This window comes from Myotis brandtii, unplaced genomic scaffold (genome assembly GCF_000412655.1).
Source record: "Myotis brandtii unplaced genomic scaffold, ASM41265v1 scaffold731, whole genome shotgun sequence".
NCBI classification, from domain to species: Eukaryota; Metazoa; Chordata; class Mammalia; order Chiroptera; family Vespertilionidae; genus Myotis; species Myotis brandtii.
In genome coordinates, this window is record NW_005370895.1 from 941,816 (window position 1) to 958,175 (window position 16,360).

Below are 16,360 nucleotides of genomic sequence, written 5' to 3' on the forward strand. Positions count from 1 at the left end.
TGCTGCGCCTGCCCCACTCAGATCTAGGGAATCAGGAACTTCAGAGTGTGGGGCCTAGGCACACGTATTTTTCAAAAGTTCTACATTCAGGTTGCACAGCCCAATTTAAGAACTCTGATGACTTAAATTTCTCAATGGCATTTTGTCCATAAAATGGAAAGAGAGTTGAAAAGTAGCAATTCAAATAGAAATTAAATACAATATAATAACTAATCATACGTAATCATTTCTATTGACAAGCTTGCTGTCCATTTCTGGCCATTTAATAGAGCGTGTGGAGGCAGGCTGGGCATTAATGAGAGTTATTCTTAAGCATGCTTTCAACAACTCTGTTTTCGATCGGGGCCCCGCCAACTGACCGGAGGACAGGGCGGACGCTCTCCCTGCCTCGGATACATGGGGAAAGCCCAGTGGGTCTGCCTGTTTACAAAGCAGTCTGTTAAATGTCAGATTAAAGAAAAATAAGAAAAATTCTATATCCTGGAAATGTCAATAGTTCAGCAAGTACACTGAAGCCACGCCAGCTGATCTGAGTTTCTGAAAAGCACAAAGCAGGTGACCTTCACACCTCGGACCGTCCGGCCTTTTGGGGACCTCTGGGCAGTGGCAAGATGATGACAGCAGCGTGAACGCGGGCCCCCGCGGCAGTGCGGGGCACGCACAGTGTGAACGCGGGCCAGCACGGAGAGAGGGGAGGGGGCAGCTGGGGCAGATCTCAGCCCAGCTTCTACCCTGGACCTTGTCTTCTCAGGTTGTCACTTTAACAAGGAAGCAGTGGAGGGAGGACACTTCTCCCTGGTTTGCAGACAAGGCCCTGGAAACCCTGACTCCTGCCCACTTGATGGAGCGGAGACATGAGCCACACACGCTCTAATTTAAAGGCACCTCTAGTGCAAGCTGGGAACGTCCTGTCTGAAGGCGTTTGGTAAATGCACCGAGTCAAAGCCTTTCACACAGCTCTGTCCCTCCAGGGTCCTCACAGAAAAATCAGCACCAGAACCATGTGTTGTCAGAAGGTGATCTTAATCAGAGCATCACAGCTAGGTCCACGGGAGAAAAAGGCCCAGAGAGACTTACAACCTTTCAGATATTTTTCTTCTTTTTAAATAATAGGAGATAGAATTTTGGTTAGATGAGTGTAAATAAATTGTGCCTCTGGATTAGGGCTTTGCTGCATGGTCAGGCAGGGTGTGTCTGAAGAGGCGGGACTCTAGGAGCTGAGAGGACTAGAGAGATCATTTAGCCAGATTCTTAATAAACTCTAATATCCGCGAGTCCCCTGAGAGCAAGCAAAACAGCTCTGTAGCAGGACTTTCAGGTAAATGTAGTCAGTAACATGAGACACGTTAATAATATCCAACACCAATAGAGACCCTCTGCTTTCAGACAAACACATGAGCACGTGAACTCCTGGTGAGAGGAGAGCTTTACTAACAGAGCCAGACTGGCCTCGACCTGGGCGAAGGTGTGCGTGTGCGGGCCACGAGCTCCCTGCCCGTCTGTGCATCTCACTAGGAATGTAGTCAACGGACAGTGACGATGCTTATAGTTTTAAATTGTTTTGCTTAGGTACCCTCTAGATCTTTTGGATGCTACCTGCCTTTCCACACAATTTTAAGTTGACATCTAACATTTTCATCAATAATGAAATATTTGCAAAAATGTAACTTCTAGCATACTGTAAATAATGACACTTACAAAATTTTAGATCACTCTTTTAAAGATACCCAAGTCTAATAAGTACTGTACTAATGTAATATCCACCATCACACATTTAAAAATACACAAATATGTTATTAATCAATAGTAACAATTTTATGTCTTGCCTTTTTCCCTCTGAAGTCATGTTCTTTCCACTTCTCCCAAAGAAATGTATCCTACCAAAATATATTTGCTTGCTTGAAATTATAATATGCTCATAAATGAAAATGTCCTGTACTGTAAGTATTTAAAATTTTCTTCTGCACTGACTGGTCATTACAATTATACTGATGCATAAATAATTAAAATTATATAAATATAATATACATTTTAATAAACAATGATTAGACATACGTTTCTGGATGAAATTTAAAAATGCATCTCATAAGGAGATGATTCGGTTTGGTGGGCGGGAGGTTGGGGGGCTGCGCCACCTCGGTTTTGAAAGGCTCTCTGTCCCCTGGGAGATCCTCACCCTGGGGGCAAGGCACATGATAGGGTCAAGATGGTTCCTTCTGCGAAGTGGGCGGAAGACAACTGTGGAAGCAGAGATGGACGGACAGCGGGAGGAGCCAGGACTCATGGGCATCCCGGGGCAATGCCGTCTCAGGAAGGAGGACGGTGTAAGCTGAGGGTCTGAGCATCGAGGCCCCTGCAGCTGTCTGTGCCCACAGGCTCCTCGCAAAGACGAGGGAGCGTCCCTGTGTGGCGGGGCGGCTCTGCCCACCCCTCCCTCCTGTTCATCTACTCCTCTGCCCCTCGCCCATGTGGTCTCAGCCTCGCCTTAAGTGAGAGCTGAACAAATGCTTTAAATCAGTGGTTCTCAACCTTCCTAATGCCACGACCCTTTAATACAGTTCCTCATGTTGTGGTGACCCCCAACCATAAAATTATTTTGGTTGCTACTTTATAACTGTAATTTTGCTACTGTTATGAATCGTAATGTAAGTATCTGATATGCAGGATGTATTTTCATTGTTACAAATTGAACATAATTAAAGCATAGTGATTAATCACAAAAACAATATGTAATTATATATGTGTTTTTCGATGGTCTTAGGCGACCCCTGTGAAAGGGTCGTTCGACCCCCAAAGGGGTTGCGACCCACAGGTTGAGAACCGCTGCTTTAAATTCTGAATGGGGCGCCAGGTTAGCAGCCTGCGGGCCTGTCCTTGTCTCGGTCTCACTCACTCAGCCTTACTGAGGTTTCCTGAGGAATTTACAAGCAAGTCCCACCTGCCTCCTAAGGCATCTTGGTTTCCCCACTTGATTCATGGCCTCAAGCTTTATGTCTAAAATACATATTATGGGAAAATAAATTTCACTCTAAAGATTTCATCTGATGTTTAATTCTTTTTCTTAAAAAAACAACAACATATGAATGTTTGTAAAAAAGAAGAAGGACAGAGGAGGAAGTATGTGATGGCCCTGAGTCTGAAAATGGCAGAAGGGAAGTGAAGGAATTATTCAAACCCTCGCCGTGAGGGAGAACTGGTAAGTTCCAGCATGGTATGTTCTCCCTCTCTCTCTTCTCTCTCTACCCCCCTCCCCCTTTTCTCATTTCTTTGGTCTCTAGTAGAATGTGGAAGTCATGGGAAGAGGTTTCTACTTTTTGACATTTTTTACTGTTTCTGCCCACACTTCCTTGTTCTCCCTCACTCCGCAAGATACTCAGGATTCTATTTACTCACTTCATCCTGCTTCATGTTCCCGTAGAGGCAGACTCAGAAACTGTGAGGAGCGCCCCAGGTGATTCTGGGAAACCTCTGCTCTTTGTTGAATGCCAGCCCTATTCTTCATTTAACATTGCTTATTTTTGTTTTGCTTAGTTTATTTTGTTCATTAACCTGCTTGTGGCTCACGTTACTAGGAGGTGGGTTTTGCGATGCCCTCCTGAACGGGAGTCTTCTGTGTTTATTAAACTGGTCAGGTCGAGGCCGGAGGACATGCTGAGAGCCAGCGCTCTGAATTGCGTCTCCTGGCCTTTGCCAGAGAAACGCGTTTATTTTCAGGACAGCTGCCCTTACCTGCTGCTTCAGTGCCTCCAAAGACTCAAATTCCAATCTGGCCAGTTTCAGCTGGATGTGCTGTGGTTTATCATGGATGGCAAAGGCAAGTATAAACTTCAAAGCCAGGAGAGCGTGCTGAAAACAAGAGAGAGTACACGTTGATGTGCCACATTCAACCACATGGGCAAGGAAACAGATGAGGAGCTGAGCAGTCTGCAATCCTGCTCATTAATCTGGGGCCGTTTCTAATTACTGGCCTGCAATGCATCAAAGATCAACCAGGCCCATGAGTTACAGTTAGTCCACCCACTGTGGCCCATTCAATCATTACCGACTGCTTTGCTCTGTACTTTTAAAATCAGTTATTCCCTTAAATTGATACCATAGGCTGCCCTCACCGTTTTATAGGAAAAAACAAAGATTATTCTGGACAGTCTTCCACACAATGCTTTTCTCTCTCTGGGTCTCAATAGCCAGTGCACCTCAGCATCCGACATTCGCAGTCACTTTGTTCTTTACCCAGCAACCTCCTTCCTGTGCTGTGCCTCAGGCCGAGCTACATGACGTGCATGTGTCTGAACCAGCAGGTGCCCCGGATCCTCTGCACCCTCCATAGAGCCTGTGCAGTTTCTTTCATGAAATAATAACCAATAAATATTGATGAAGCGACGGATAGTGATGCACTACATTACCCTGCTGACTCCAAATACTGCCGGGCAGGCACACAGACATGCAGAGCGTCCTTTACAATGCGCAGAGAGTGTCCAGTATAACACGGGAAACCTACAGCGCGGCTGTGTGATTTCCCTTCGACCTCAACATCATCAAGAGGTTCTCTGTGACAACGATGGGAGGTTTATAACTCTGCTTCTCGCTCTCCGGGACAGAAATAAGCCACCAGGACTGTTTCCAATGGTAAGCCTGTTAGATGCACAACCTCAACTCCCGGATGGGTCTCCAATTCTAGCCTCATTTTGTGACCCAGGATCCACACCCACAGAAATCTGAACGATCAAGAAATAAAGTTGCCTCTTTGATGAGAGCATGAGTTATTAAATATGAAAGGCTGTGAAATAATTTTAAAGGTAAGAAATAAAAGACATTCAGAAATATCAGTGAAGGAGATGAGACAGCCTCTAAGAAATGTTGCATTGAATTACTAACAACAACAACAACAAAACGACAGCTGAAAAACTAAATGAATGTTTTACTGTCATATTTTCAAAAGGAGGATGAAGGATAAATAACATGTGGCTGTCTCCATTATTTCATTCCACTAGAATACTGTGATATAACTGCATTTAACCTCTGCAGTGGAAATAAACAAAAGACATCTTCCGTATTGTTGAGAAACTGTGTGTCCTCAGTTGTCAAAGCCCCATTATGACGCAGGCACTGGCCTCCTTCCTCTCTCCTAACAAATCTGACCCTGTTTTCTCTTCCTTGGACTCTCGGTGGGGATTAGTGAGAAGAAAGACCCGCTGTGGGCTTCCCTCGGCCGTAAGGTGCTTGTAACATGTGTCAGCTGGTCACAGTGGGTTTCTTTGGATGGTGGTGCTACGGGTGATCTCTTTATCTTCAGTATGTAGTGGACATGTGTGACTTTTCATGGGAAAAAACACTTATGTGAAAAAGAACACAGGGAACCCCCACTTCACAATGAGTGACACCAGCCCTGTCCGGCTCCTAACCCGCCCACCTGGTCACAACTGTCCCTGTGCCCAGTGCAGACCCAAACCAGACACCTGGGGACTCAGAGTCCGGCAATCGTTTTTCATTCGCTCATTCTGCAAATGCCTGGGGAGTGTGTATACAGGGCACGTTGCTCGGATGTGGCCTTCTTCCACCGCATCCTTACCTCCCAAATCTTCTGCCACACGATGCTCTCCCCCGCACCCTGACTAGGCTACACACCCAGAAGTTCCACCAATCTTACAGGTTTGCTTGGTTTAAACACATCGTTTTTTAAAAAGTGAAAACACCCCTGGGAGGATTGAGGAGCATCCCCGTTCACAGACACCTGTTAGTTAATGTATGAGCTGGTGTTAGTAAACTCTTTCTCTCTGCCCTGCCCCCACCCTGACAACCTCGGATGCTTGGGAGTGGATGGGGTGGGGAGGACACCATTGCAGTTTGGGGTGAAAAGAGGCAGAAATGAGCCAACACTGTCTCCGTGGTCAGGAAAGGATAATTTAAGACACCCACCAAGTTTCAAAAGTTTAATTTTTAAAATCTTGTTTATATTTTCCATACAGCAAATCTGTTTTAAGGCTAAAAAACTATGCTAACTGAAGTGAGAGAAAAATGATAAAAAGCATTTCAGCTTGTTTTCATAAATAAAAGAAAACCTAAGATGAAATACGAATCTGCGCAGATTTGTAGAAAAACATACTCAAAATGAATAGTTGATGGGCTTTTCATAGTCTGTCTATGAAAAGAGAAGACAATTTCTGGGCCACGACTGTGATTCTTCACCAACAATCTTCTTTTAAAGTAAAACTCACATAATTATATCCTAAACAAAGTAAGGGAGAGAAAAAACATTTGCCAGGATGGGCAGAATTTTATCTTTTTTTTACTTTTTTGTTAATCCTCACCTGAGGATATTTTTCCATTGATTTTTAGAGAGAGTACAAGGTAGTGGGAGAGACACAGAGAGAGAAACATCGATGTGAGAGAGACAAATCGATTGGTTGCCTCCCACATGTGCCCAACCAGGGCCAGGGATTGAGCCTGCAACTGAGGTACGTGCCCTTGACCTGTATCAAACCTGGGACCCTTCAGTTCTCGGGCCAATGCTCTATCCACTGAGCCAAACCGGCTAGGGCAAATGGGCAGAATTTTAAAACTAATACATACAAAGAAGTTGGCACTCCAAACAATGTGCTTCAAGTAATGATTACAGGGTGCCTTCGTTAGGGGAGGAAAGAAGAGGAGATTAGCACTCAGCAGTGGAACCCCTTCCAGCGCCAGCGGTAGGTCCCACCTACTCTGCCAGCAGCACGTACAGCACCTTTGGTCACTGCAGGGCTGTCAGCCCTCAGGAGCTTTGCCAGGTGCACAGAGAGTGAGCAGGACCATTTTATTTTACAAAAACTAGAAAACTCATGACGTGACCGACAGTAGCAGCTGTGTTTATAGCAGTGTGTCCCCAACCCTCTCTTCTGAAATAGAAAATGCAAATTAGAGTTGAATTCTTGAAATTCTGGAACGCTAATCTGATTTCTACAGTGGCACCTCTTTCCATTCAGAGCCAGCCACCACTGAATAAAAGAAACTCCATCAGAAAAGCATCCTCTGATGATTACCAGACGAATTACACGCCAAATGCCAATCCATAAATGGTTAATGGAGTCAAGATTGAAAAAAATATGTGCAATTAGGCTCTCAAGGGGAAAAAAAACCTCAGAAATTTTCATTTTAAGATGGTAGCATGCACAGCTACTTCTTCCACTTCCCCAGGGTCCCCTGAAATGACAGAAGTATACGCTCTAAAAAAAAAAAAAAAAGAGAGAGAGAGAGAGAGAGAGACTGGAAAACAAGAGAATTTGCCAGAACTTCTGATGGAGCAGAAAGTGCAGCTTGTCTCCTGAGACAAAGGAAGGACCTCCCTACGGAGCCTCAGAGAGGGGCCAATGTCATGTTCAACCCCACAAAGGAAAGTGGGCCAGGGAGTCCGCACCACAGTGAGTGCATTAGAAGACTGTCTTCAGGAAAGCTGGGGCCACAGGGAGCCCCTTCTCATGGTGCCTTGTAAGACAAGTAACTGCAGGTTCTACCCTCGCTCGCGCTAAAGCCAGGGGCGTGTCCTTTAAGGAAAGCATGTGATCTTCGGGGAGAGGGCCTTGTGTAGGGTTGTAGTCCCAAGAGAGAAGCTGAGCCCAAGGTCAGCACAGAGTGGACCCTAATGTAAACTGTGGCCTTAGTTACTAACAGATCAATATTGGTTTATCAACTATGACAAATGTACCACTCTAACGAAAGATGTTAATAGTAGGGGAAACTGGGGGAACTGGGGGTATCTGGTGACTCTGTACTTTCAATATAATTTTTCTGTCAAACGAAAAATGCTCTAAATATCAAGTATTAATTTAAAAATGTACATTGTACATCAAGATAACAAGGTTTGTAGTAGTACATATTTAAACAGACATATCCTGATTGCAAAATATTTTTTCAGGAAAGTATTTTTGGAAGGTGATATAATGACTTCCTCTCTTACATAACACGGCTGTGGTGGCCCAGAAAACACTCTCCCCCAGTTGGAAACCTATTTAAATAACATCAAACATTCAATCCCAGGTTTAACTCACAGTAAAAGTGCATCCAATTACAAAAGAAATATTAAGAAATTGAGTACAAATAAAACTCTTTTTTTAATTACTTACCATAAGATGTCTCATTTTGGGATACAAAGTCTCAAATTTTCAAAATTCTATGCATAGGAAACAGAATATTCCTTGCAAGTCTACATTTTCTACTCTTGACCTGAAACCTCACTGTATCCCTCCACTGCAGAGGATGGCTCTTAGGGTATACACCAGGGGTGTTAAAACTCTCCCCTGTAACCAGTTGTACTAATAAAGTTTCTGTATTTGGTGCATTCCCATGGATACTCCCACATTTTCCCTAGGTATAAAAGTTTTTTTTAAATAAAGTTTTAAAGAACTACTGGGGAGAAAAAAGACAGATCCACTACTATTATCCTTCTGTTTACCTTATTAAGAAAGTAGCTGAGAACAACTGATGGTTATTTTTTAAAATATATTTTTATTGAGGAAGGGAGAGGGAGAGAGAGAGAGAAACATCAATGATGAGAGAGAGTCATCAATCAGCCTCCAGTACGCCCCTACAGGGGACTGAGCCTGCAACTGAGGCATGTGCTCTGACTGGGAATCAAACCATGACCTTCTGGTTCATAGATCGATGCTCAACCACTCCGAGCCACGCCGGCGGAGCCCGATGGTTATTTTTTTAAGTGTCAAGTCAATATACAATCACATAAAAGCCACCTGTGAATCAAATGGAACAATCACAGTGTAGATCCAAGGTTCAAATGCTCCCTGAGACCCTGGGCCACTGTCCTTGTGGTGAGCTCAGAATGGGAGGGAATGGCCTGATGGTAAATTGCTCCTCGTCTTAAATACCCTTACATCTCCCTTGCTGTCAGAGGGCTTGGCATGTGCTCATGTGTAGTAGCACATGGGAAGGTGGGTGACCTGTCTTCCTGTTTGGACCAAGTATAATCTTAACACAGAAGGTGCGAATCACTGGTTTTGAGCAGAAAAGGGAAAAGGATGACTGGCACTGGGGCGGAACCCTTTGACTTGGCAGTGACAGCTAACCAGCCCAGCACGGGCGCACATGGTGGGTGAGGGTGGGAAAGTCTTGAAGCTATTTCCCTGTCACCAATCCCCGGAGAAAGCAGTTTCTACTTTTAAAACTAACTCTTGAATACAGTGCTTACCGTGTGCCAGACCCTCCTCCACGTGCTTTCCGTATATTTACTCACTTAATGTTCACAGCAAGAAGCTACAATTCCCATTTGGCAGGTGAGGAAACTGAGGTTCGGTGCCTGCCTCCTAGTGGCTCTATCTGCTCTGATGGCTTGTGCCTACGATAACGTAGGTGGCCTTCTAGGAGGAGAGAAGTTTTCAGGCACAAGCAGTTAATTTCACAAATGCTTAACTTTCACCCCAGTGTAGTGTTCTTGCTTGATATAATTTTTTTCTCATTTTAAACAATATGGAATAATCACACCATGCGTATGTTGTAGATAATTCAAAAGTAAATTGACCATGACCCAACATTTGGCAAAAACTTGAGAAATCAAGTAGTTGAAAAAGTTTACTCGGTGATTAGACTTCCAAATTCTATCCTTATTTTAAGGTTAAAGCATCAGAAAGCAAAGCCAAGCCCCCGCAGAAGTGCCTCTACACGTTAGGGCCCTTTAGAAATGACATTGAACCATCTGAACGGCATATTCTGCACATTTCCTAAAACCATTCTTGAGGAGACTGATAGTTATGCAAACCAAGGTTCCCATTCAAGGAATTACATAATAAAGTCACCTTTGAGTTTAATTTAAAAAATGTGTTTCTAAAGAAGAATGTTTATGCTTTATTTTGTTTAATAACAAAAAGATGTATTACCTTTCCCCTTTTACTTCATATGAAGGGAGAACGAAAGGCAAGACTGAAGGCCCAACTGTATTGAATTTCTCACCTTGTGTGGGCGGATAAGAACATACTGTCCCTGTTAGTCCAGAGAGAGTCTAAAAGTTTCTTAGCCTAATTTCTGTTCACAGTTTTACATTTGTAGTTACTTCCATCTTCAAGTAGGAGGAGGCAGAAACAAAACATAAACATTAGACTTGGATGTAACAATTCAGAATTTGGCCAATCTAAAATTAAACAATGTAGTAAAAATTACAAATGCACGGAACTCAGTGATAAAAACAGAACTAGACAAGTAACGACCCTCAGGGAAATGTGATTGGTACATCGCCCTGAAGAGAGCTTTAAAGAGAAGAGGAAGTTTTAAAAAGCTGCAGGCATTTCTAAATAAGTATTAGATAGACTGAGCAGGAGAAAAGTTAATTACCAAATGGTTAAAATTAAAATGTAATACTGGGATTTGAGGCACTTCTGGAATAAACAGATGAGCTTATTTCTGCTCCCCTCTCCTCCCAAACCTCACTAAAATGAAAGCCCTCAGTGCCCAGACCCAGTGAACCCGACCTCGGACCGCCTCCTGTGGCCCCTCTCTCCTCGCCAGCAGAGCCAGCCCCCACCCACCCTGCAATGAAAATGCCATTACACTGAAAGGGGAATTCGGAGGAGACAAGGCAAGGACCCAAAGAAAACTTCAGAAAAATGACAGTGCCTTCAGGAAGCAAAGTGCAGAAGACTATTTTTAAAGGGGGTGAGATCACTCGGAGGCCAAAGAGCTCTTGGACACTAACCATATGACAACAGAAATAAATTCAACAGAAGAATTAGAAAATACAGTTCAGTCTCAAAACAGACTAAAACAATCAAAACAAACAAAAAAGGAGACAGAAAATGGGGAGGGGACGGGAATACACAACAAATGATAAATCCAGATAATGCAATGGAGGCCCAGGAATAGAGGAGATTAAAAAAAAAGATGGAGAAAGATAATTTGCAAAGAAATAATTCAAGAAATGTCACAGAACTGAAGAACAGGAGTTTGCATGTGTCAAGCTCAATTGATGGGAAAGAAAAAAGCAGCCCAACCCACCGAGACGTATCACTATGAAATTTCAAAACAACGTGGATAAACTTGAAAACATCTAAGAGACTAGCAGATCTCCAGTGGAAGACAGAGTGAGCCCAGCATCAGCCTCCCACCATCGCCGCAGGCAACAGAGCAGAGCCTTCCAAATCTGGAGGGAAGCTGGCCATGGGGAAGCTTTCAGACACACAGGATCCTAAAATTTCTCTGCCATGGACCAGCCAACATGGAAGGGATTAGGAAGGGGTGTTGGAGCAAAGCGAAGTCCATTCTCAGGAAGTTAGAGTGAGGGGGAGAGTCTCACAGCATATTTAGAGAGTGAGCTGCCCAGATCGGGACCGGATACCATGATTCCCGGAGTAACCTCTCCCAGGAAGACAACAGAAGAGAACACAAATAAGTTGCCTGATGTGTTTAAGGGCACCGAGTTTAGGAAAGAATCCATCATAGGTACGTAGAAAACCAAGCAGATTAAATATAAGGCAATGATCAGCTCAACTATGTTTAAGGAAATATAATCACGGCACACTACATGCTCACCTGTAAGTAACAGTTACATAGTAATGTAATCATTCAATATTAATTTAACCAAAAACTGTGATGTAAAGCTACATGGGGAGGATGGAGAAACAGAAGTATGTGGTGAATGTAAATACATTCATATTACTTAGTAGGGGAGTCAGTAAAACTGAACATGTTTTTTAGAAATATAGATGTAACTAGAAGGGCTAAAATATTGAGTCACTGACACTAAGAAATGAGAAGAAAGCAGTGACCTGTAATCTTGTTATTACTGTGCTCTTAAAGAAATATTGGACCTTTCAAATTACGAATATGTATTACTTTCATAAACCTAAATGTGATTATCAAAGGAATCTCAATAGGCTTGGTCAACCATAAGCAGAAAATTTTGTAAAATTCAGTTTTTAAATTTGGCAAGGACTCAGACACATGTAATCTGTGCCTTTAGAGAACCATGGGATCTCAGGGTTGGAAGCCCCTGAACGGTCATCTAGTCGATGCCACTGCTCCCCAGTGTGCAACCAGCTACTTCATGGACCACTCTGCCCCAGGAACGGCTCCCAGTACAACCAGGCCCTCATCTACAACGCAGGACGCCACACCAGATGAACGTGCTAACCCTCACCGGCCCCTGAGGCCTCTTTTCTGAGTTCCCATCGATCTCCAAAGGGGCTCTCTATGCTCCCCAGGCTGTGTGACCAAAGCAGACACCAACAACAGCTCCCAAGTTCACAGCTCCCGGCTCCAGGAGCAGCCAGACCAGGACGAGTGCCCCCTGGGGACAGTTCCAATCCCTCCAAGGAAGAGTGGCCTGGTGGCGCCTAGGCTGGGTGCTCACTGCTCATCATGGGGCAGGGGTGGGGCAGGGGTGGGGCACACTTCCACCAGAAGCCACGGCTGTTTCCACCAGGAGCCACAGCTGCACCCACTGCAGTCGGGGACGGAGGCTAGTTTCCCGGAGAAATGAGTAATGGGCAGGCAATTCAATAAATAGGACATGGATGTTGAAGAAAGAGACTGCTATTGAATTTGTCTCTTCAGAGATTCAATTTTTGGTCATGTTTCAGAATTATTTAATTACATCTTCTCTTAGGAACAAACGATTTTATGCTCTGAGCTTGCTGTGGTCTGGGCACTGATGAGTGATCAGCACCCAATGCCACACGGCAGAAATCCAACAAGGTCGTTCCTTCAGAAAAACCTTCACCCTCTTCTATCTGTGTGTTCATTTGTTGTGAAAAGAATGATCTCTTAAGTGACTCCATCCCAGTGAAAAAGATCTGCTTCCAGGCCCTGGGCCCTTTTCCCAATGAGTGTAGCGACCGGATATTTTTATAGTGTCGGGGATCTTGTGATATTTCCTTCAGATGCCCTGTTTCATTGCTCTCATTTGCATTGCAAAATGACATTGCATCCGAGGGGCCTCACTTCTGCAGCGAGGTTCCCCGCAGTGTCGAGATTTCCACAGAGTCGTTCCTGCTGCTGCATCCTGGACAGCACTCAGCGCTCGGCCTGGCTCCTAACCATGAGACACCAAGGAGTACATCAGTCGCTCAGCACCTCACACTGCTCAGATGATTCCTAAGCCAATATTATCCTTGATTGATTACGGACGTGGAGGCTGTACTCTCTCTCCCCCCCAGTGGGCACGACCAGTCGACTAAGTATTTGGACTTTACATGTCCGCAGCTGGTCGCACGGCGAGTAGGGGCCTGGTGTGAACTAAAGGAACTGATTATACACCTTTCACTGCAGACTCGAGGGGCGAAAGAGGATGCAGCAAGTTCTCACCGTGTCACCGCGGAGATTATACACAATTGGACTCTTTACGAACATTCATTTCAGGTGCTTAACACGGGTTGTGATTCAATTAACTGGTGCTGTAAGTACACGCTGGAGAAAATATTTCTTTTCTGTTTTTGTGCTAGAGGAGCATTTTGCTACAAAAAAAGGGGGGGGATCTCTATTTCCAGGTGATTAAATAAAGGACATGGGAAAAGTCTTTCTCTCTCTCTCTACGAGGACAAGGAAAAAGACAGAAAGTGTAGTGATGCCCACAAAATCAACGAGCTGGTGTTTTGTTCACTTAAGATTGCTAATGATCCCAGGATGTTAAAGTGTGACCTGGCCAGCTCATTGGGGTACAGTGTAACATCTTTAAACCTGAGATGACTTAACAAAATTTAAAACCTGTTCTAATTATCTCACGGTCATTACTGATCCTGATTAAAAAAAACAAAAAACTGTCTTATAATAAATCAACAAATACCCAAATAAACATTTGCAAATAAAAATCGCCTTTCATTAAAGACATTTCCTATTATATGAATCATTTGATAAGAATAACCCTATAAAGCAACCTTTGTATCAACACAGTGCTTTAAGGATTTAGACGCTTTTGAGTATTATTTCTTCTGATCCTCGTAGCGGTTGTATTAGGGAGTTATCAACATGACTCATGGATGAGGAAAAACGACTTGAAGCTCAGAGGTTTGCTTAATTAACGTCACCCAGCTTGCAGGGAGCTGGAGCTGGAGCCAGGCTTTCAACAACCAGCCCTGTCCTCCTTTTCCTGCTAAATGTAGGTTCCTTCCCCTTCTCACGTCTCCAACTATGCATGCAACAACAAAAGCCTTGGACACTATATGTACAGCACTTCCCTCCATGGGTTCCTTCCTGTTGCAAAAGCTTTCAGCTTATTACTAAAACTCTAAAACTTTTCATGTAAACACAAGCAAAAAAAAAAAAAGCAAAACAATAAAACAGCCCAAATCTTGGCAGTTTGAACGAGAGGGGAAAACAAGCATTTTAGAGACCTCCCTTTAAAGTTTAAAGCAATAAGATATTTTAAAATCACGAGGATAAAGGTTAAAAGCTTGGTAGTACCCAAAACTCTTATGAACATTGGACAGTAGACATCATCAGAGAACAGATACTGTGTACTCAAACTGGTCCAGGCCGTGGAAAAGAATGGAAAGCTACCCCAATTAAGTCTAAGAAGCTAGAATATACTTAATACTAAAACCTGATTTTTTTTAAAAAGACCAATTTCACTATAAATATAGATGCAAAAATTCTAAATACGGTACTGGCACATAGAACCCAGTAGTGAATTAACAGAATAATATTACATGACCAAGCATTGTTTATTTCACGAATGCAGGGATTGCCCACCATTAGGAAAGCTAGCAACATATTTATTACATTTATATTTTTTACAGTGAAAACATTAAAACAATATCAATAAAACATAGAGGCTAAAAAACAGTTGGTAAAATTAAATTGTCATTCCTAATTAAAACAAGAAAACAAACAAACAACTCCCTAAAATAGAAGTAGAAAAAGACGCTTAAATAAGATCAAGGCCATTTACTAGAATCTTACAACAAACAACTTAGGTAATGGTGAAATATTGAGGCCATTACCATTCCAGACGAACACAGGGATGTTTACTATTCAACATGACCCTAACTAATGCACTGAGAGAAGATATAAAACAAATGGTGTACGTGCTGGCAGAGCAAACATCGTATTTGTAGCAGCAAGTGAGAGCTTAGTAGTTGTTGGATATAAATACTTTTTAAAAGCTTTTCTTTATACTGGTAAGAAATGGAAATTGATTAGAAAAATACTATTCATAAGAGCAATACAACTTACCAAAGGAAAATAAGAAAGGTACAGAGCTTATATGATGAAAGACAAAATTTTATTGAAGAACATAGAACAAGGCACTGATAGATGGAGATCCTGAATGCAGTGTTCTTAGGCAAACTCATCACAAAGTATTAAATCTTCCCAAGATTCACATAGAAATTTAATTGTAATCAGAAACCAACGGATTTTGTTGAAACGAAACTAAGTCATTTTAAAGTTCATTTGGAAAAATAAATGTATAAAAATTAATAACAAATTTGTAGGGGGGGGGAAGTAGGAGAAAAAAATTAGGGAAAAAAATACTAAAACTTACTATAATAACTACAATCAAAACAATATGAATTGGCTCAAAAGGAGACAAATAGATCAGTGAAATAGAACAGATTCTCAAAACATATGTGATAAAGGTAGTATTTAGGTTACTAAAAAAGATGGTTTATTTAAAAATGAAATAAATATAAATGGCTATTCCTTTGGGATATACAAAGTTGGACTCCTACTTTAAAAACAAAAAATAGTTTCCAGATGAATTAAATATCTAAATATAAATAGGACACCAGACAAACACAACAAAATTCCTTCCTGATGCTGTTTTCCTGGTCACAGAAAACCCAGTCCCTGAAGAGGAGGGGTCTCTCTTTCAAGCTGTGCTCCCTCAGCAGGAAAGACCCACCTCTCTGGGCTCCCTGTGAAGTGGTCCCCACCTCCTCCCACGTGCCCTCTGCTCTCCTGCAGACCCTTCAGATGCCCGTTGGTGTTTATAGGGGAGAAGGCTGCTCCCTGCAGCAAGTTCATTGGCAGAACGGTAGAATTCGCCCCAGATATAATATTTTCACATTGCTTCTTATGATATATTCAAAGAAAGAGGGAAAACAATACAAATTAAGCTAACCTAAACATGAAATTACAGAACCCAAAGTGAAAATAATGGTACAGATCTTAATGTTGATGCTTAATTTCTAATTTTGTTGCATAATCTCTGCACTTTTTATGTGGAATGACATATATCTTGTCCCTATCAGGATGAATTCTCAGCTGCGAATCAAGTCATTAACAATCTGGTAATTACTTTCAAAGGATTTAAGTAGCATGGAATTCTCCGCTTGTACATTTTTTAAATCAAGGAGCACCAAGTGCTTGCTCTGCATCATGAAGTGGCCTTGCAGCAGGATGAGGCCCTGAGCAGGGACCGGCTGCAGGCTGGCTGAGGGCAGGT

General features: G+C 42.8%; 1 protein-coding gene across 8 annotated transcripts in view; it reads right to left on the minus strand.

Annotated features, from left to right (window-relative positions):
* Positions 1-16,360, minus strand: part of ANO10 (anoctamin 10) — a 120,655-nt gene that overhangs the window by 27,818 nt on the left and 76,477 nt on the right. For 7 of the 8 annotated variants that reach the window (XM_005882637.2, XM_014530334.1, XM_005882636.2 and 4 more), the window contains exon 12: positions 3,730-3,846. The exons of the other annotated variant lie outside the window; for it this stretch is intronic. In XM_005882637.2, the coding sequence (XP_005882699.1) occupies positions 3,730-3,846 (117 nt within the window). The remainder of the gene's footprint in view (positions 1-3,729; positions 3,847-16,360) is intronic. 8 annotated transcript variants of the gene reach the window in all.